This window comes from Sciurus vulgaris (genome assembly GCF_902686455.1).
Source record: "Sciurus vulgaris genome assembly, chromosome: 4".
In the NCBI taxonomy this organism is placed as follows: domain Eukaryota; kingdom Metazoa; phylum Chordata; class Mammalia; order Rodentia; family Sciuridae; genus Sciurus; species Sciurus vulgaris.
Window position 1 is genome coordinate 15,674,713 of NC_136464.1, and position 20,141 is coordinate 15,694,853.

Below are 20,141 nucleotides of genomic sequence, written 5' to 3' on the forward strand. Positions count from 1 at the left end.
TGTGATTACTAACAGCACAGTCAGGCAACGTCAACCCATAAATGCTGGGGTGACATAAAACGACAGGAGCTGACGCCCCGCTGGAGCAAAGGCAGAAGCTTCTGATTTACACTAATGACAGGTAATCAATAGCGTTCTGTTTTCCTCACATAGGAGCAAGAATGCCTAATACACATACGAATGTAAAGCGAATCCTATGTACACACTGTTGTAATTTATTCTAACAAGTTTTAAATTTGCTGCAAAAGTATTTACAATATGATAATTATAGGTAAAGAATATTAAATGAAGAAGTTTTTGTAACATGCCAGTTATCTTAAGTATTTGTTGAAAAGTAGGTGAACCTAATGATCCCCCACACTATGGATGAAAAGAACATGAAAACATGAATCAGCAGCTTATAGGTTCTATAATTAAGCGGCCAATACTGCCTTCCATTTAAAATATGATCACAAAAAGAGTCTTTGCAAAAAAAAAAAAAAAAAAAGAGTCTTTGCAAAGAATCATCATAGATGTGCTACCTGGAAATAGTATAAACTATAATCTTAAGAACAATTATTGTTTTTTTTTTTTGTTTGTTTGTTTGTTTTTTTGGTACTGAGGATTGAACCCAGGGAGCTTAACCACTGAGCCACATCCCCAGCCCTTTCTATTTTTTATTTGAGTCAGGGTCTCATTAAGTTGCTCAGGGCCTCACTAAATTGCTGAGGCTGGTCTCGAACATGTGATCTTCCTGCCTCAGCCTCCAGAGCCACTAGGATTACCGGCATGTGCTACTGTACCAGGCTACACAACAATATTTTTTAAGATAACAAGTATCTTGCACTATTCAGGTAAAATGCTGACATATTTATAATCATCTATTATCAAAATAAATTTGCTAGTAATATAATTATTCTTTGCTAAAAAATCAAGTAATACTTTTCATGTCCCTTTCTCCAAGGACATGAAAAAAAGGCAGGAGGACAATGACTTACAGGTTATTAGGATTTGTGGTTGAGAAGACATAAACTGAATGCAGTTAATTTAAAATTGAAATGCATTATACACTTAGAAGGAAACTGTCTTCAATACTAGTCATAACTCTACTTGGTATTAAAGTGTGTCCACTATTGCTTCAGTTGGCCTTTTCACACATGTTATAGAAATTCACAGAACAGAATCAGAGATTTTCAGAGTTAGGGGAGGCCCCTTAGCAATCACTTCCATGTTCTTAAAGAGGAGGAAGATTAACCAAAGAGACTTGCTAAAGGTCACAGGGTGTCAGCGACAAAGCTGGAATGGGAAGCCATCCCTCCTACCAACCCAAGGCTCTTCCTCTTCCCTCACACCACCACGTGGTTTGAAAACTGATCTAAGTATAGTTAGTACTGTGTGACTTCATGTCAGTCAAAGATGGGCCACATATATAAGGATGATCCCCATTAGCTTAAAATGAAGCTCAACAATTCCCACCACCTATTCTTACTGTGCCTTTTCTATGTCTTGATCCCTACCAGTGTGTTACAGCTGGTGTTATAACAGTGCAGTAGCATGCTGCACAGTTTTGCAGCCAAAAGCAACAGGCTGTACCACACAGCCTCCCCGTGCAGTAGGCTAGACCATCGAGGCTTGAATGAGTAAACACGAAATCACCCAACAATACATTTCTCAGAACATATCCCTGTCATTAAATGATGCATGAATATAATTTGGAAGTTTTGTGGCATAAAATGTTATTTACAGGATAATATTAGCTTTGCAAAGATTTTTCAAAATTCATTGGGCCTAAAATTTTAAATTGGTTCCTCTCATTGGTTCATTTAAATGTCAGCATAATCAGTGGCTTTCTCTACCAGGACTGTGAAAAATAATTTTTGTAACCCAATTGTCCCACAATTCTTTCCCATTTCCTTTGATTGTGAGCAGACGGACTTGAGTTTATTTTCACGAAAGTTTTACCTGGAATTCTAAGTGGACCACCACTATACCAGCTATAGTCTGGAGCACTTGGGAGCTCTGCTGTCTCGGAGGACAACACATTTGTACAGGCCACATGACGTTTATGTCCCACAATCTGGACTTAAATCCTACCATGTGTGATGTGGACCTCTATAATTTAACTGGCCACTTCTTTATCTCTAAGACATCACTGTGTGTATTACATGCCCAAGAACACGCTGTGGAGCAGGAACTTACATCAGCTTTCCCTAAGGTGTATAACGTTTCCAAGATCTTGTGATGGAGCAAATATTCCATACATGGCCCCGTCTCTCCAGATTCCCGCTCGTTCTCTTCCTGAACCAGTATATCTAACATCTGTTCCAGATGGGACGGAATGTTCGTGTCAGTCACCGGGGCTTTGTCATCTGAACAGTAAAATACAAGCTCATTAAACAAATATTCAAACATTTTAAACTCCATATTTGCACCTAAAATAATCTCTATTTTTCCTTATTCCCATTCACCCTGAGAAAAATCTGAACTACCAACTTACGTGTGTATATACACGTCTATATACATGGTATGACAACCTTGGTGAGAATTAAGATGATGCTGTTCCATGTTCTAATTCAACACCTTAAATTCTGAAATAAATTCTATCAGCTAATATTCATCCAATAATAAAGAAATAACAGTCATTTATGTGGAAAATGGGAATATAATTGGTAAAATATATGTAACACTGAAACTTTCTATGTACATGTAAATTTCCTTTTCTTCCCACTTGGTTTAGAAGATCTGAATTTTAAGTCTCTTTGTATAGAAACAGGTTGGCCTGTAATATTGAGCTGAGTAACCCAGGACATATGCAGATGACAAGTTCTGTTTTTTTTTTTTTTTTTTAATTGCTACTACATTACTTTGTAGATTTGGGAAGTCGGTCACTTAATGCCCTCAATCCATTTCCATCAAAAGGAAAAAGCTATTATTAAAATTTCTGACATCTCCTCTCATTAACAATACCTATTTCCAAAGTTTATTTTTCAAAGTTGCTTCTTGGAATTCTTACTAAAATTACAGATTTACAAAAATAAAAGTTGAATATTTTTAACATATCACAGTTGGACTTGGTTTTATCTACCGTTCCATATTGCATAAGAATTAAATTTATTCTTAGTAAAATACAAAGCTTTTTAGAACATTTAAATATGAAATATATTAGGAAATGACAAGCTCTTACTTATGCCTGCATTGTCATTTACTTATTCCTTCTACAGTTTGTGCAACACAACCCTGGTAAGCTATGTATCGATATGTTGCTGCATACCTAAATACACATTGGTATGTAAACACAGGTAAACCATAATACTAAGCTGGATGGAGAAAATGGTGGAAGGAGAAGGGTTACCCTCCATTCTCAGGAGAATACATGTGTATAATTTGATATGGTGTGGGGCAACTGTGAAAAGCACTTGGATTCAAATCTTGGCTGTTACTTTTAGCTGGATGACTTGGAAAAGATTATTTATGCCTCAGTCACCAAGTTCCATCTGCAAAATGGAACTAAAATGCAACATTATTTGTACATTTTCAGTGAAATAACATATGTCAAGTCCAGTGCCTTAGCATATAGTAAAAATCCAAGAAATATTAACTGATTAGGTCCAATTCTGTATTTTTCTAAAATGAGCAGCCTCATGCTAATGTAAGATAATTTGTAAGTTTCCTTCTAATTTGCTTTTTAAAAATGTTTTTCCCTGTAAATATATAGTATGAGTATACAAATACTCCAGGAAAGAATGAATGTTGAAGCATGATTTGATTATAGTTACTTACGGGGGGAAAGTGACCAGAAAAACTTTTTCGTAATAAGAGAAATGCAAATCAAAACTACCCTCAGCTCAGATTCCATCTCACCCCAATTAGAATGGTGATTATCAAGAATACGAGCAACAACAGGTGTTGGCCAGGATGTGGGGAAAAAGGTACACTCATACATTGCTGGTGGGGTTGCAAATTAGTGCAGCCACTCTGGAAAGCACTGTGGAGATTCCTTAGAAAACTTGGAATGGAACCACCATTTGACCCAGCTATCCCACTCCTTGGTCTATACCCAAAGGACTTAAAATCAGCATACTACAGAGATACAGCCACATCAAAGTTCATAGCTGCTCAATTCACAATAGCCAGACTGTGGAACCAACCTAGATGCCCTTCAATTGATGAATGGATAAAGAAACTGTGGTATATATATACAATGGAATATTACTTAGCCATAAAGAATAATAAAATTATGGTATTTGCAGGCAAATGGATGAAATTGGAGAATATCATGCTAAGTGAGATAAGCCAATCTCAAAAAAACAAAGGACGAATGATCTCACTGATAAGTGAATGATGACACATAATGGGGGATGGGAACAGGGCAAGAATGGAGGAAGGAGGGACTGTATTAGAGGGAAAAGGGTGGAAGGGGTGGGGGGGAAGGAAAAAATAACAGAATGAATCAAACACGATTACCCTATGTAAATGTATGATTACGCAAATGGTACGCCTCTACTTCACGTACAGAGAAACATGATGTATCCCATTTGTTTACCATAAAAATAAACTTTTAAAAAAAGAAATAAATTAACTAAATTTAACTTGACAGTATTAAAATCCTAGCTCTCAGGAAGATGAGATCTAGTTTCTGCCATCTAAACTATCAATGTCCCTGTTCCTCTGCACGTGTTAACCCCTCGACTCGAAATGCCTTCGCTCTCCTGGACACCTCACCAACTCCACTCATCCTTTACGGTCCAGCCCGGTCAGCTGCCTGCTTCTCTTTCTTCCTTCCTCCCTCATTCTCTTTGTGTACCTGGCAGTCTTTTTGCCTCAGGCTTGTTATTTGTCCCTTACTGTTATATACACACTTATTTCTGCTATTAGATGGGGAAAAAAACCTTTAAAGCAAGAACCTGTGCATTTCCTTAAAGTCCTGGAGAAGGGGGAAAAAAATCACAAGGGCTAAGAAGAGTCATTTGAAAAGGCAGATCTCAAAAAAACACTCCTATAGATCTGTTTGCTAAACATCAAATGAGTTAAAAACTGAATTTTACATTTAAAGGTATATGTCAAATTTTTACTAATTGCATAAATATGAAGTTGTGCTGTAACACAGGGATGCTCCTTCTTTTCCACTGTACTGATAGCTGCTTTTGCACTGTGACAGCAGAGCTGAACTCTTGCAAAGGAGACTGGATAGCTGACAAACCCTCAAGTATTCGCTCTCTGGCCCTTTACAAAAAGCCTGCCAATCCTTGACCAAGTTTATTCACATTCCCCATACTGATTCTCCATTCTTCCTATTCAGTGCGAAAATGGAAGTGACCAGAAGGTAACTTGCAGACTCCCTATCCAACCTACCCACGTGCTACACTGGTCCTAGTTCTGCTTCCTCCCTGGTTTTGGCAGGAACCAGCCAGTGCCTGCTGAAGGCTGAGCATCCATCAGCACGCTATATTCCACCCTCTTGCTGACTCAAGGTACTGCTCAGAAACCACCTCATCTGGCTCTTGCACCCACCTTGTCCTCTACTAGAATGTTGCCAAAAGTGCAACACTGCAACATCTTACATCCTTATAAAAACATAAAGCCCACCAGGTACAGTGGCAGCGCACACTGGTAATCCCAGGGGCTCGGGAGGCTAAGGCAGGAGGATCAAGAGTTCGAAGTCAGCCTCATCAAAAGTGAGGCACTAAGCAACTCAGTGAGACCCTGTCTCCAAATAAAATACAAAATAGGGCTGGGGATGTGGCTCAGTGGTAAGTGCCCCTGAGTTCAATCCCTGGTGCCAAGGGGGGAAAACAAAACAAAACAAAATAAAACAAAAAACCCCACAAACATAAAACCCTCTTTTGCTCCAATCTCTCTCTCACTTTATGTTAACACACCTTGAGAAAGCGGGTTTTCCACCCATTTTCTCCTACACTTAGTCCACCCAGGACTTCTCTTTCCTAGCTGCTATGAAAATGGATTTTATCAAGAACACTAAAGGACTCCATGTGGCTAAATCCAGTGATCCACTTTTCGTCTTCATTAGCCTGCCATCAGCGTCATGTGACAGAATGACTCCTCTTCTTTGAGCGTACCCTGCTCTCATGGCTGTCTTCTACCTCGCTGAGAAAAGCAGTTTGCTTTGCTGTTGTCCTCCTTTTCAAACACTGAGCCCGAAGGTGTCTCTGAATACCTTCTCTTTCATCTCTCCTTCCTCCCTAGATTATCTGCTCACGTGGCTGTAAATCCTACTGACATACTGATGACTCAATTTCCTATCTCTGGTTTAGACCTCCACTTTGAAGCCTAGATTCCTGTTGGAAATTGTCTACTTGATACATTCAACTGGGTATGTGAGGGGCATCTCAAACTTAACAGGCAGAGTGCTCCTCCAAACCTGCTCCTCCTATAGAGCTCCTATTCTCAGTAAGTGGCACCTCAAATTTTCCAACTGTTTAGGCCCAAAACTTCAGTTACCTCTGACTCTTACATCCTCATACCCAGTATCCACCAACCAACCTTCTTTCAAAATGCATTCAGAAAACAACCAGTTCTTACTGCCTCCACCCAGTCTAAGCCACCATGATCTCTTGCTTGGACAATCCATCCCTGACCCTTCCACCAGCTGTACCCCATTGTCCCTTCATCTAATCTTTCTCACAGGCCAAAGTGATTGGGATCTGCCAAGCAGGCAGCCTGCTCCAGCCCCAGGGTTTGTGAACTTAGTCCTCTGCCTGGGATACTCCCCCAGCTATCCAGCTGGCTCGGTTTCTCACTCCTTTAGATTAAAGCTCAGATCACTTTGGATGTTACAGCTTTCTCTAACCTAAAATAGAAAACTGCCCATTGTTACCCCAGACACATACTTCTAACCCCATGTCTGGCCTCATTCTCCCTTTAATACCATCTAGAATGCTATGAATTTGTCCATTACTGTTTGCCTCCCTGCCAATCAATCCACGGGCCCTATCAGGACAGGGTTGTTGTCTGTCTGATTACTCTATCCCCCAGTACCTACAGCAATGCCTGACACATAGTAGATCCACGAAAAGGTATTTTAAAGTGAATGAAGATAAAAGATGAAGTAAAGGTAAAATTGTTTAAAGTTAAACAAATGTTGAAATTTTATTGAGAAATATATTTTAGTATTTCATAAATTTTGTTTAATTAATATCAGCATCATTCCTTACCCGAAGTCTCTATGTAGTAATGGGTAATTGCCTTCCAGTGATAAACAAAATCTTCTTGTAAAGGAAGAGAAGGAGCAAGCTATACAAACACAAAGAGACCAAACAATTATGAACATGGCATTGAAAGTTTCCCATAAAGTATAACTCTATGTGTTATGCAAACGCAGCTTAAATAGGGTTGAGCTTTAAATTGACTCAGATGTCAAAGAAACAAAATTAGATGAATCCAAGAAATTAAAAATGATTTATTAAGAAAGAAGAACGTGGGGATATAGCTCAGTTGGTAGAGTGCTTGCCTCGCAAGCACAAGGTCCCGGGTTCAATCCCCAGCACCATCAAAAAAATAAATAAATAAAAAATAAAAAAAGAAAGAAGAACGTCATATTTATTAACATTATTAAGCCATATTATTTTGCTTTCCCTCCTTCCCCATACATTTGTGGCTTCAAAAGTAATACGTTAAACCAAAATACACCAATATTCTGTACTGAGGGGTCAGTAAAATGAAACTACTGATAATCAGAGATCTTTGCACCTAGGACTTTGAAATACCCAATGGTAAAAAGCTGCTATGCAATTGTTACACATCACCACTATTGAAACACACAGCAAAATCAATGTCATAATCAGATTAAACTGTTCCCTACTTTCGGTGACATACCAATGCAAATCTTTTTGTTTAAGCCTGGATTAAGCAATGCATATTTTTAGCAAAATAACTACACGAACAAGATGCTACCAATTTAAATTCCACAAAGTCAAAGATGTTTTACATTTTAAGCTTTGAAATTCACTTCAGAAGTTTTTTTTAGATCAAAATTATATCCCTCAGTCATCGGGCTGTGAATGGACAAGCGTGCAGATGTGCACACCTTCCCCAACCTCTTTCCTTGGACAGAGGGAGAGGGAGCGCTCGCCCAGACTACTGCGGTCAGTTCCCGTCAGAAGTTCAGAGTCCATGCAACTTGGTTAAGAACAAGCAGGCTTCTACTCTGGAAGCTGCAGGACAGCAGAGGGACCCTCCACTTCCACATGCTTCCTCCACCCAGATGACTAGGGGACTTAGGGGACTCTGTACTCCTGCTTGTCCCACTTTGACTTCTTGGTGCCCTCAGCAGCGACCTCAAAGCTGACAACCCTTTCAAAGCAATTTCTAAACTACTGTGCAAACTATAATTATTGGTCAAGGACATCTTAGGTATTTCAATCCAGAAGAGAAAACGAAAAAAAAAAAGATATGAAAAATGCTCAGTAATCATCAATGCTAGCTCTTCCGCACTGAGCAGAACTGGGTTAAGAGACTGTAAATGTTCACCTCATTCCTCCCTAGAATGCGGTGAAATCTTTGTAAAAAGACTTTCAGAAAGGAGTTAAAACCTGTGGGAGTACCGCACTTCAAGGGGAACAGGGAGGGAGAGCGCTTATGGGAAATTGAGAAAAAAAAACTGTGAAAATGGAATCATCTTTCTGAAACTTGCAGATTAAAAGGAAAAATTCTTTTAATGGACTACTCGCTTTCACGATCCTCTTCAAAATATAGAACATCTCCCTAGCTTTTTGGATCTAGCTTTTCCAGACCACCATTCTATTGTTAGAAGTATAAACAAGCAGAGCAAGCAACGGGAATTCACTGTTTCAAGACCTGCATGTAGGTTTTGTTTTTTTGTTTTGTTTTGTTTTGACAGCAGGAGTGCTTACCCACTGAGCCACATCCCAGCCCATTTTCTTTGTTTGCTTTTTAATTTTTAAAATTTTGAGACAGGGTCTCCCTAAATTGCTTAGGGCCTTGATAATTTGCTGAGGCTGACCTTGAACTTGCCAGCCTCCCCTAGGGATTACAGGTATGCACCACCCCATTCAGCTTAGTTTTTTTAAGTGTAAATGTGGTGATGTGCTAAATTTTTCCAAGGAAACCTCTTAGGACTCTATGGAATTACAGCATCCTTTCCCCAGGTCATTTCACCAGTGGGACTTAACCGTAAGTCACGAGACCACGAGGTCTTACTGGATTTGTGTTAAGATCTCTGCTGCAGGATACAGTCAAACTCAAAGCAGGATGGTGTTCAGTTACATCCTGAACACCCGTCTCCCCGTGGGTAGCGAGCCAAACAGTTCTAAATTGTTAATTACTGAGATTACTAACAACCTTACTCAAACATGAGTCTATGAAAATTGCTTGTTTTATCATTGCATTAAAATGTTCACACTCTGAGGCTGGGGATGTGGCTCGGTTGGTAGAGGGCTTATTTAGTATGCCTGAGGCCCTAAGTTCAATCCCATGATAAAAGAAAAGAAAAATCTGCTCTAGATTTTAAAAGAGAAAGAAATGTGTGTGAATCAGCCCAGGATATTCTAATTTAACTTTTCGACATACAGAGATTAAATTTTTAAAAATTCATGCACTTACTATCTGAACCCAAGATGGCCATGAACACCTAACTGGACTACGTCCTCCGGGAAGCCTCTCCCTTCGGCATGTAGGTACCTCCACCACCCTGATGCTCTCTCCCAGTCCCATCCCACCTTCCACTGCTAATTAGCCATCTCCTCCCCGGGACTGTACGCCCCTCAAGGTTGGGATGGTGTCATTATTTTCATCCTTCGACCTCTGGTTTCCAGCTCAGCAACAGCACAGAGTAAGTGTTCAATAACACTGAATGGCACAGCAGCCGCCACCGTTTGATGAGTAGTCACGTGCTGGGCATCGTTACAAAGTTTACACACACTACATAGTCTTCGATCTCGTAGTAAACTCCCATTTCTGCTCAGACTCCTAGAAAGACCCAAATCCAGCTAACTGCCTTGTCCTGGGAGACAGCTTTTAAATAGAAGCCTGGACTTTCTCCACTGATAATTCAGATGCAATTGGTATTCAAAGGCCACCTTTGCTTTCACTGTCGCAAATCATACTCATTCCACTCCCAGATCTTTTAAAATGTGTCTTCCTCCCCCTGCTTTCTTAATAACCTTCCCTGTCTTCTCCATAATCTAGCAAGTCTCAGTCCTCCAGACCTTCTCCAACTGCTCCAAAGTGCTTGTTCCTTTCCTTCTATAGACCTAACTGGCCTGACCAAACAAATCCAAATAATAATAATGATGGTCAGAATTTATTGAGCACTTACTAGTTGCCAGGCACTGCACTAGTAACTTCCTGTGTGTCTCATTTTAATCTTTTCAACAATTCTACAAAATGGATCTAATTCTTTCCATTTTATAACAAGGAAACTGAAATGTACAATGACTTTGTAACTTGTCCAAGTACAGAAGTATGGGACAGAGGCGAGGATGGCTCTAGGGATTAGGTCACATTCTTGTGCATTCCTTATACTAAGACTTCATTTGTGTATTTGTTTGGTTTCCCAAATCAGACTATAACCACTGTGACATACACCTGGTTTCCCCAGCACTGTGTCACGCTTTCATGGAGGCTCATAAAATATTCGCTGAATGAGAAAGGACTGAGGTCAGAGGTCATTTGTTGGGCAAGAATACAACTAGAAAACACTACATGTGGCTGGGGATATAGCTCGCTGGTAGATCACTTGCCTAGTATGCTTAAGACCTTGACTTTGAACCCCAACACTGAAAGAGAAAACATTATGTGTTTGATTTGAGGTTTAATTCTTAGCACAGAGTAGATTTTTATAGAGCTGCTAATCCCCAAAATGATCATCTGTATTTATCATCCATGTAATTATCATCTATAATTTGAAAACACTGCATCTGAATGCTGAAGGATGACCTCCATTGAATTCCTTAAAACAGATAAAACATTCTTCCCTGACGTTGTCCTTCATCCTCTCTGGAATAAATCTGTCCTGGAAGGTGGAACTCCTAGGAATTTAAGAGGAACTTGCCCCTGGCATATTACCTAGCTAGGACCAGGCCCCCCAACAAAGACTAAATTGTACTGAATGGAGAGTGTGTCTTTTTATCCTTTGGAAATGTTGTGCTAAAACTATCAACCTGGGAACTAACTACACCAGAGGCCTAACTTCAGACTGAGACATGTGGCAACCAACAGAACATGTCCATTTCATAAGACTCTCCCCAGCCAATCATTTCTAAACTGAGGGAAGAATGTTCTTTCTGAGAAGGGAGACAAGAATCACATTACAGTTCTTGTTTTTGAGCAAGGTATGAATTTCTCTCCTACACTCCAAATGCAGTCTATCAGCTTAGTAACACATTTTCAAACACTAATTTTTGAAAATATCTTCTTTATAGTTTTCCTATAAAGTAAGAAGTTAACAGGAAGTGAGGAAAAACCATGAATTAAACAAGAAGGGAAACTCTTCACCTACCCTCACATGAATATGCATCTGCACAGCCTTGATCAAACTGAGTATGAAAACTTAGAAAGTGACAATACAAATGACCGACAAGGCACTATTGCCTCGACTCATACAATGACAACTGAAAAAAAGGTCACATAGGCCTCCAGGTATAGGGTTACCTGCCACCTCCACACAACCCTGGTAATTACATTAACTGGAATATTGCATCAGAAATTAAAAGGAGTACAGAGGAAAGCTAATGAACTGACGGATGATAAGATTAGTTTTAGAGAGGAAAATATCAAGCAGAAAATACATGGAGGTGATTCACTAGAAACCCCTCTTGGTTTATGAAAAAAACATTTTTCAAATTCCATGAGATGGCTTATCTATCATGACATATGGGTTCGTTCCCAGGAGAAAGTTAAAAGGGGGGGAAAAAAAGATACAACAAAACATTTTAACAAGCTGTATCTCCTCTGGAAGTAAACTGGGTGGATGGTATCACAGCTGGAAACACTAGCACAGGGCAAATGAAACATCACATTTCCAAGCTGATGCCTTACTTTGGAGGGGCAGGGGAACATAAGCCACTCTAACTTTTCCTCAGTAACCTTAGCAAAGCGAGAAGTAAGTGTTAAAGAACCAGACTCACATAATTTATGTGGATAATTTGGTAGATGATAATATATACAATCATAAAAAGATTATGAGGACAGAGAACACAGGCCTCGGGACAAAAATGAATGTTTACTGCAAGGGTTGGAAAGCCCTCTTTCTATGCGCTTATTTCTGTAAATAGCCTGATAAGGAAAGGATAAAAAATCATGGAATAAATTTTATTCCCAAATACCTCAATATTTAGTTCCATTCAGTGTCAAAAGTTAATGGAGGAACTTTGGATGTGTAGAGGAAAATGAGAGGGAGGAGCAGGTATGAAAAATGGTGGCCTGAGACAGATGTCATTACCCTATGCACACGTACAGTTACTCAAATGGTATGAATTTACATGGCGCACAACCATAGAAACAAAAAGATGTACCCCATTTGTGTACAATGAATCAAAATGCAGTCTGTAAAAATTTAAAAGATCATTTTAAAAAATCCTCAAAATCTATCACTTTCCTTATAAATTTTAAAATCTTTCACACAACTCTGTCTAAGGAAGTAAAACTAAAAGTTGTGCCCAAAGTGTCCAACTGTCCTGTCCCTTCTGGGTAGCATTGCTCTTCACCCATGACACCTGCCTTTCTTGATCTGATCTTTCCCCAAGAGCTTGTCTTAGAACTAATTAAACTCCACTTTTTGTTACCATAAAAATCATTTGTATTTGATTTTTTTTTAGTTTTTAAAAGTCGTGTGCATTTTAAAGAGCTGCATCACATAACCTGAACATCAAAAGACAAAGCCATTTTTTTTTTTAAATGGGTGAGGTAATTGTTACCTCACAGAATGCATTATTCAATAAGAGAAATTCTCCCAGAATAAAGTAAACAACTAAAGCAAAGCAATTGGCCCTTTTATTACTAAAACAGTGGCAAGCTGTTCTCTTGGGTTTCTTCTGGTTGATTAGTCTTTTAGGATATAGGAAAACTGTCCCTCTATGCTGGCGCCTGACTCCTCGGAGGAGGGCACAATTGCAGGATAGACGCAGAGTGTCCAGGAAGCGCATTAGACAAGAAAGGAAACAGATGGTCTCTGCTGGGTGAGCCTGGGCGCAGTGGAAGGCGAGCTCGACTGGACCTTGCCAAAGCCCATTGCAGATCAATCAATAAGGTGCAGCTGCGCTGGGCCGCCGGGCCTGGGCCGGCCACGGCCAGCACGGTTACGAAACTGGGTCTGGCCAGCCGCTTCCTCGCCAGGGTCCCCACGGCCAGACCACACCGCTCCCTTCCCACCCTGCACCCCGCAAACGGCAAAACAAGACCAAACCCAGCCCCGCCGCGTCCGGTCCTTTCTTTTGTCCTGCTCAGCGCTGGCCCCCTTTCCCGGGGGGTTAACGGTCGGGGCGCCCGGAGCCTCCCGGCCGCAGGTGCCGCCCGACTCCCCCGGTCCCACCGGCGGGAGGAGGCGCCCGCCAAGCCCGGCGCGGCGGGTCTGCGCTCTGCGGCGGGCAGGGGTCCCCGCCGGCCCGGGGCGCGCAGAGAGGCCGCCCGAGGCCCGGCGCCCGCGGCGCCCCGGGCCTCCTCTCCGCGGGCCGCGCCGCGCGCCGAGCCGGGCGGGCGGGGAGCGTAGGCCGCCGCGGTCCGGGCTGCCGCGCGCCGCGGCCGGGCCTTACCGCCTCCACGGCGTGCTGCAGGATGGAGGTGAACTTGGAGAACATCCTGTCCCGGGACTGCAGCAGCCTCTCCCGGGACGACCTGGAGAGCTCCTCGATGCGCCGCCGCCGCCCCTGCTGCGGCTGCCGGGGCCGCTCCAGAGTGAAGGCCGGTGCGGGCGGCGAGCAGGAGCAGAGGCCGCGGCGGGCCCAACCCCGCCGCTTCGGTGTGCGGGCGGCTGCGGCGGCGCGGGGGCGCGGCGGGCGGCTCGGGGGGCGTTGGGCGCGGACGCGGGCCCCGCGGATCTGCGGCGGCGGCGGCGGCGGCGGCTCGGACACGGTGGCAGCCCGGCTCGGGTTCCTTCCGCCCGCTCTGCCCGCCGCCGCCTGCAGGGGGCGCCGCCGCGGCCCGGGGAGGCCCCGGCCAGGCCGGCCCTGCGGCGGGGCGCCGGACGCCACGGGGGCGGGCGCGGGCCCGGCAGCCGCCGCCCTCCGCGGGCTGGGCGCGCCCGCAGCCCGCGCGCTTGTCTCTGCTCGGCGGCGGCCTTCGGTTTTGTTTCTCTGGTGGAAGTGCAATGCCGACTGTGTAGGGCAGCGAGGCCATTCCCGTTTGTACAGTGTTCAGAGGTTTGTCTTCTGGGACAGATTTGGAAGCCTGGTAAGAACACACCGTCCGGAAGCCCAACGGACAGGAGGGTCAAAGGCTGAGAATGTGAACAAACCAAGTGATGCAGGTGAAATGGCTTTGCTAACTGTAGCCATCCTTATTATTCATCAGTAAAACAGGAAGTCCCAAGTGGACAAGCGGTAGGATGGTTCAGTTAAATAAATATATTTTTTTATTATTGTTATTGTTATTATTTGTAGTGGGAATTGAAGCTACAGGCGCTTTACCTACTGAACTACATCCCGGTCATTTTAAAATTTTATATTTCGAGACAACGTCTTACTAAATAGCCCAGTCTAGCCTCAAACTTGGAATCCTATCGCAGTCTCCCCAGTTGCTGGCATTACAGGTGTGCACCACCGAGCGGGGCAAACATGATTGTTAGTTAGATGCAACAATTCAGTATAGCACTTTCGGTTCATTTGTTAGATGATACTGGAAAACATTAGTGAGGAAAAGAATCAGCAAGGATTCTAGGAACTGCCTAGGACTGATAATGGAAGCTACAATGTAAGCATTTAGGTGGCGGCTTCTCAAAATTCTGTGCCACAGTCTGTTAGTCAAGCTTTGAAGAAACAGTCCAGGCTGGAAAATTTTAGGTTGTGTTGATACAATTTACGAAAACGCCCATATCCTGGAGAGCTTTGTGTTTGCTTTATGCTGGTTTTGGTGTTTTACCAAAAGAAACAACAAGTTCTTGATAAGGGTGGAGTAAATTTTGCACAACCACTGATGAAAATATGTATTTACAGTTGAGAAAGAGCAGAAAAGTCTCAGCCATATGGAGGAGGGTTAAGGGGCCAGGCTGTGGAGCTGGGTAGCCTGTTTAAATCCCAGCTGTCACTCACCTGGGGCAAGTTTCTGCTTTGTTTTCTCATCTGCAGGAAGGGGAGAATCGCACCGACCTCATTGTGGAAGTTAATGAATATAAATCACTTCAGTAGTACCCAGTCCATAGTAAGAGATGCACGACTTTAGTTATTGTTAGTAAGAGTAATTAGGGGCTGGGGAGAGAGCTCAGTGGGTAGAATGCTTGCCTTGTAAGCACAAGGCCCTGGGTTTGATCCCCAGCACCCAAAAAAAAAAAAAAAAAAAAAGTAATTAGCAAAATCATTGAACCTAAAATCAAGATTTAAGGAAGAGATCTAGTCTTGTCTTCTTTCCCCCTGCTTTTGTTGTGACACCCCTTCTTCACCCAAGGGCAGGTAAATCTGACCTAAAATTTCTGTAGCGAATCCCCCAGAATCCTGAAAGGCTTCCTCTGTTGTTTGCTAAATACTGAATTGTTTTCCTTCCCCAATTCTGGCTCCTTGTTCCTGCTTCAACTAAGAGCACATTGTGTTTTTTATTATTATTATTATTATTATTCACAAAGTTTAAGATGGTTAGTCATATTATTAACCATAATTATTTTCCTGGCCTAATTGTCACGCATTTATATGGCATTTTGTATTTTCATAATTCTTTGCAACCACAAATTGCATGGAGAGGTCTGTTTAAGAGGCTCAGAGTTGTTCCCATTTGATGCCCACCATTGCATTCTTGTTATAAGTGTAATATGTATGTATTATATAGACCGATTTATATGCATACATGTCTATATTAATGTCAATACTTAGGGTAATGATTCACCTGCTTAATATCTAATTTCCAAGACATACAAGTTGTACTAGAATTGTCACCGAGCAGATATTCCTATTTTTTATTCTCATCCTGCAGTGCCTGCAGTGACACTAACATCATCATTAGCCCCTTTCCAGGGTGCATTCAGACCTACTTCAACCCAGTGTGATTCCAGAAAACAGAAAGGTTTCCCTTAGCCTCCAAAACACTTAAGTTTGGCTTTCTGAAATTCCTTAATTACAACTTTATCTTTTATTCCTTTAGCATAAGCCAAATGAGAAGTTTAGTCCCTGTTAAAATACTATTGAGAGAGAGAGAACCCATTAAACTGTATCATTTATTATCCTGCAGGGTGAATGAATTTATGAAATTCTTTTCTAAAATGAAGTTTAACCAGCGAAGACAAAACCCCCAAAACTGAAGCCCAATTGGGGTGGAGTTGAGAAAAGAGATGAACACAATTAGATGATACCTGCTTCTAATGTTTAGCAGACTTCTGGTTAAATATATGGGTGGGGGCGAACGTTTAGCAACGTTCCCTCCCCCAAGCTTCACTAAAATGACAATAAAGAAATTTTTCAAAGGATAAACCCCAAAGAACAAATAAATTGGGAGAGAAGATAACAGCAACAGAATTTCGAGAACTGGAGACTAGCTGTAAAGGGATCAACTGATGTGTCTGAACAAAGCTGAATCCTAAGACAACAATACAGAAAGCCAGGAACCAAAGTAATGTATGGACATGGTCACAATCTCTAATGGCTCAGGTTTTGGTGGCATTCAGTACCTCTGAAAGCAGAGGTAAAAGTGGGACCAACACTAGCAGGATGGATTGAAAATTTGTTTGAAATTATACACCACCCTACTCTACAAGATTAGCAGACTGCCCTACTACCCCTTTCCTATCGTGGCATATGATCAGACACTTGCTCTGGAGACAATCAGAAGTTGCATATGGAGAAGGTGATAAAGTGAAAGTAAACATTGTGAATGTTGAGAAATATGTCCCCAACCCTCTTCCTCCTCTTGATCCCTCCACATAGAAGATACGAAAGGTCTCTGGAGAATCTGAGCTAGAGAAAAGACCTAAAACTACGGAGGGAATCTGCAACAATGCTCCATCCACACAGATTCTAATCAGCTTTATAATGCACTCCTCCTAAATAGGATCCCATACCCTGGGGTCATCAAAAATTTGAGGAAGTCTTTATAATATTGATGACAGAGACCACAAGAAACCAACAGGACAGAGGGGGATGGAATTTGGAAGAAACACAGCTGCTTTCATTAATCTGTTAGGAAGAGGTGGGGAATAAAATTTAGAAAAAAACAACAGCACTACCAATGACATTCTCAAAGAGATAAAAGAAGATATTGCAGTCATAAAACAAGAATGGTGTGATATTTCTAAAAAGCAGCATGTAGAGAACAAAAAAGTAACTCTTAGACATCAAGACTATGATAATAAGCTGGGCATGGTGGCGCACGCCTGTAATCCCAGTGACTCAGGAGGATGAGGCACAGGATCACAAGTTAGAGGCCAGTCTCAGCAATTTAGTTAGGCCCTAAGTAACTTAATGAAATCATGTCTCAAAGTAAAAAGCAAAAAGGGCTGGGGATGTGGCTCAGTTTTTAAGCACCCCTGGGTTCAATCCCCTGTACCAAAAAAAAGAAAAGAAAAAATAATATAAAACAGAAGAAAATAAACAGTGTTTCCCAAAGTCTAACGTAAAAGTGATGTAGATAAGAACAGTGGAGGAAAAGCCATTTTAAAATTATAGGGCCTCTCCAGTGTGTCCAATATCCAAATAATGGGAGAGAATACAGGAAGACAATGTAAGAAATCATTAAAATTGTATGAATTTGAAAGACATGAGTTTCCATATTAAGAGGGTCCGTTAAATAACAGAACAATGAATGAAAACAAACTCACTCTAATGGACATTATTGTAAAACTTCAGAACACTAGGTTCAAAGAAAGATGATACTTCCAATGAGAGAAAACAAAAACAAGTGTATACAAAGAATCAAGAATTACAGTGGCATATCAATTTTCAGCAGCAACTTGGAAAGTGAGAAGGCCTTGGGGCAAGGGCTTCAAAATTCTGGGGTAAAATATCTAACCTACAATTCTATGCTAAGACAATGTTAATCAAGTGTGAGAATAAAATAATTTATTTCAGATGTGCAAGATGTTGGAAGTTTTTCCTGCCTTGAACCCTTTCAGGTAAACCACTGGGAGATATGCTGCAAAACACCTCAGGGAGTAAACCAAGGGGGAGGGCCCCAGCTAGTCCAGGTGAGAGCGGGTAGCAGGGCTCCAGGAGAGGTTTCCCGAAGACAAAACTGGTAAATGGAATATCTAATGTGTCTGAGCAGATTTTTCCAGATAAGGGGAAAGTTTGATGTTGAATTAGGGATGGATACCAAGAAAAGAAAAACCCAAATCTAGATCATTATTAACACCAAGAAGAATAAAATGTTAAAAAGAGTTGTGCAGGAACAGGTAATCAGGGTACCCATGGCACAATCATAGGTATCATTTGCACAACTCCTGTAAACAGTGAATACTGATCTAATTAAAGCTATAAAATTGCTATTGCCTCAGGAAGATGAAAAGATGGATATGCAGTGGAGAGGAATGTGCAAAGCAGAGCTAAATCCTCCTCCTCTGCTTAAAACAGAAATATCAAAAAGTAGCCTAAGCATTTTTGTTTAAAAAGGAAGTAGATGGTATAAGAATGCCTTCTGAGTGTTGAAAGGGGTGGCCTCTATGGAGCAGGAAGTTGGGAGTTTTGGAGGAAGGACAGAAGTTTTCATAACAAACCTTATAAAAAAAGCGATTGACTAAGCCATATGCTGGTATAACCCCAAGTTTGTTTGGCAAGCAGAGAAACTGGAACCAGGAAACTGATGCTTTTGTAGAAGTTCAGACAATAGAGTATAACATGGAGGAGTAACTAACCTGGAGGAGGAGGAAGAAGATGGTAGACTTCTAAGTTGAGGTAAGATCAACCAGATTTTGCAGAAGACATAAGGGACGAATACAGGATGAGTTGGGGCTGTCTGGAGTTCCTGGATTCATTCAGGTAATAAGTTTGGATTAGGAAGTTTGGATTATAGGAAGTCTGAAGAGCGAAAAGAGATCTGGGCTGCTAATAAAGATTTGAGAATCATCTCTTAAAGATGACAGTTGAAAGCCTGCACATGCCTGTAAATCCCAGAGACTCAGGAAACTGAGACAGGAGGATCCCAAGTTCAAGGCCAGCCTCAATGATTTAGGAAGGCCCTAAGCAACTTAGCAAGATGCCTGTCTCACAGTAAAAAAAAAAAAAAAAAAAAAAAAAAAAAAAAAAAATATATATATATATATATATAAAGACTGGGGTTGTGACTCAGTGGTATAGCGCCCCTGGGTTCAAACTCAGGTACAAAAAAAAAAAGTCAACAATTGAACTACAAGAATAAGATAGTTCAATTATTGGTATAGTCAAAGAAAAAAGAAAGACAGAATGGTTATAAACATACAAACTTGAGGACCCCCTGCATTGTAGGACTAGGAAATAGAAGAGAAATTCATTGAAATGAGCCCTCAGATGAGAGGTTTCAGAAGTTGAGAAGCTAAACAAGGGTGAATCAGCACAGTCCACGGTTTCAGCTTCTGGATGCAATTCTGCAGTTGCCACAGAGACAAGAAGGAAGCTGGTGGATCTCAGAAGATTACATAAAAACTATTAAAACTCTGGTGTCCGGTGTCACATTCCCTGATGGCAGCAGCAGTGGGCATTTCTGGGTAAGCTCAGACTCACCTCGTGGTGACAGCATCTTACCTCAACCCCACGCTACCTTCACAGAATTTCTGCCACCGAAAATTCTCCAGGAGAGCCTGCTCATTCTGAAAGTATGATGGAATTAGCCCCCATTGGGGTAATTCTTAGCCAATGCGGGGTGGAATGTGGTTGGCAAATGCCCAGTGTCCTGCCTTACTGGTGGGCAATTCTGAGAAGCAGTTCCAAGAGGTGCTCTGAACCCATTTCAGGAGGCCCCAACCTACTGACTGCAGCGGGCATCTTTGTCTTCCCTCTTGTCCTCCCCACCTCCTCACTCCTGTGGTCTGAAGTGAACTTCTTACAGTCAGGTCTTTGTCTCCAGCTCTCCTTTCAAGA

The 20,141-nt window shown here is 41.8% G+C and overlaps 2 protein-coding genes across 4 annotated transcripts in view; one reads left to right on the forward strand and one right to left on the reverse strand.

Moving 5' to 3' along the window:
* FHIP2A (FHF complex subunit HOOK interacting protein 2A) overlaps positions 1 to 14,034 on the reverse strand; it is a 38,164-nt gene extending 24,130 nt beyond the window's left edge. For all 3 annotated transcript variants that reach the window (XM_079137917.1, XM_079137916.1, XM_079137915.1), the window contains exons 1-3: positions 13,707 to 14,034; positions 7,152 to 7,230; positions 2,179 to 2,348 (exon numbers count right to left, since the gene is read on the reverse strand). In XM_079137917.1, coding sequence (XP_078994043.1) covers positions 2,179 to 2,348; positions 7,152 to 7,230; positions 13,707 to 13,751 — 294 coding nt within the window. In that variant the 5' untranslated portion in view covers positions 13,752 to 14,034. The remainder of the gene's footprint in view (positions 1 to 2,178; positions 2,349 to 7,151; positions 7,231 to 13,706) is intronic.
* LOC306659933 (uncharacterized protein) lies at positions 13,755 to 19,251 on the forward strand. Its single transcript, XM_079137923.1, has 2 exons — positions 13,755 to 14,343; positions 16,327 to 19,251. The coding sequence occupies exons 1-2, from the start codon at positions 13,804 to 13,806 to the stop codon at positions 16,333 to 16,335; spliced, it is 549 nt and encodes a 182-aa protein (XP_078994049.1). The 5' UTR covers positions 13,755 to 13,803; the 3' UTR covers positions 16,336 to 19,251.
* The last annotated feature ends 890 nt before the right edge of the window (positions 19,252 to 20,141 follow it).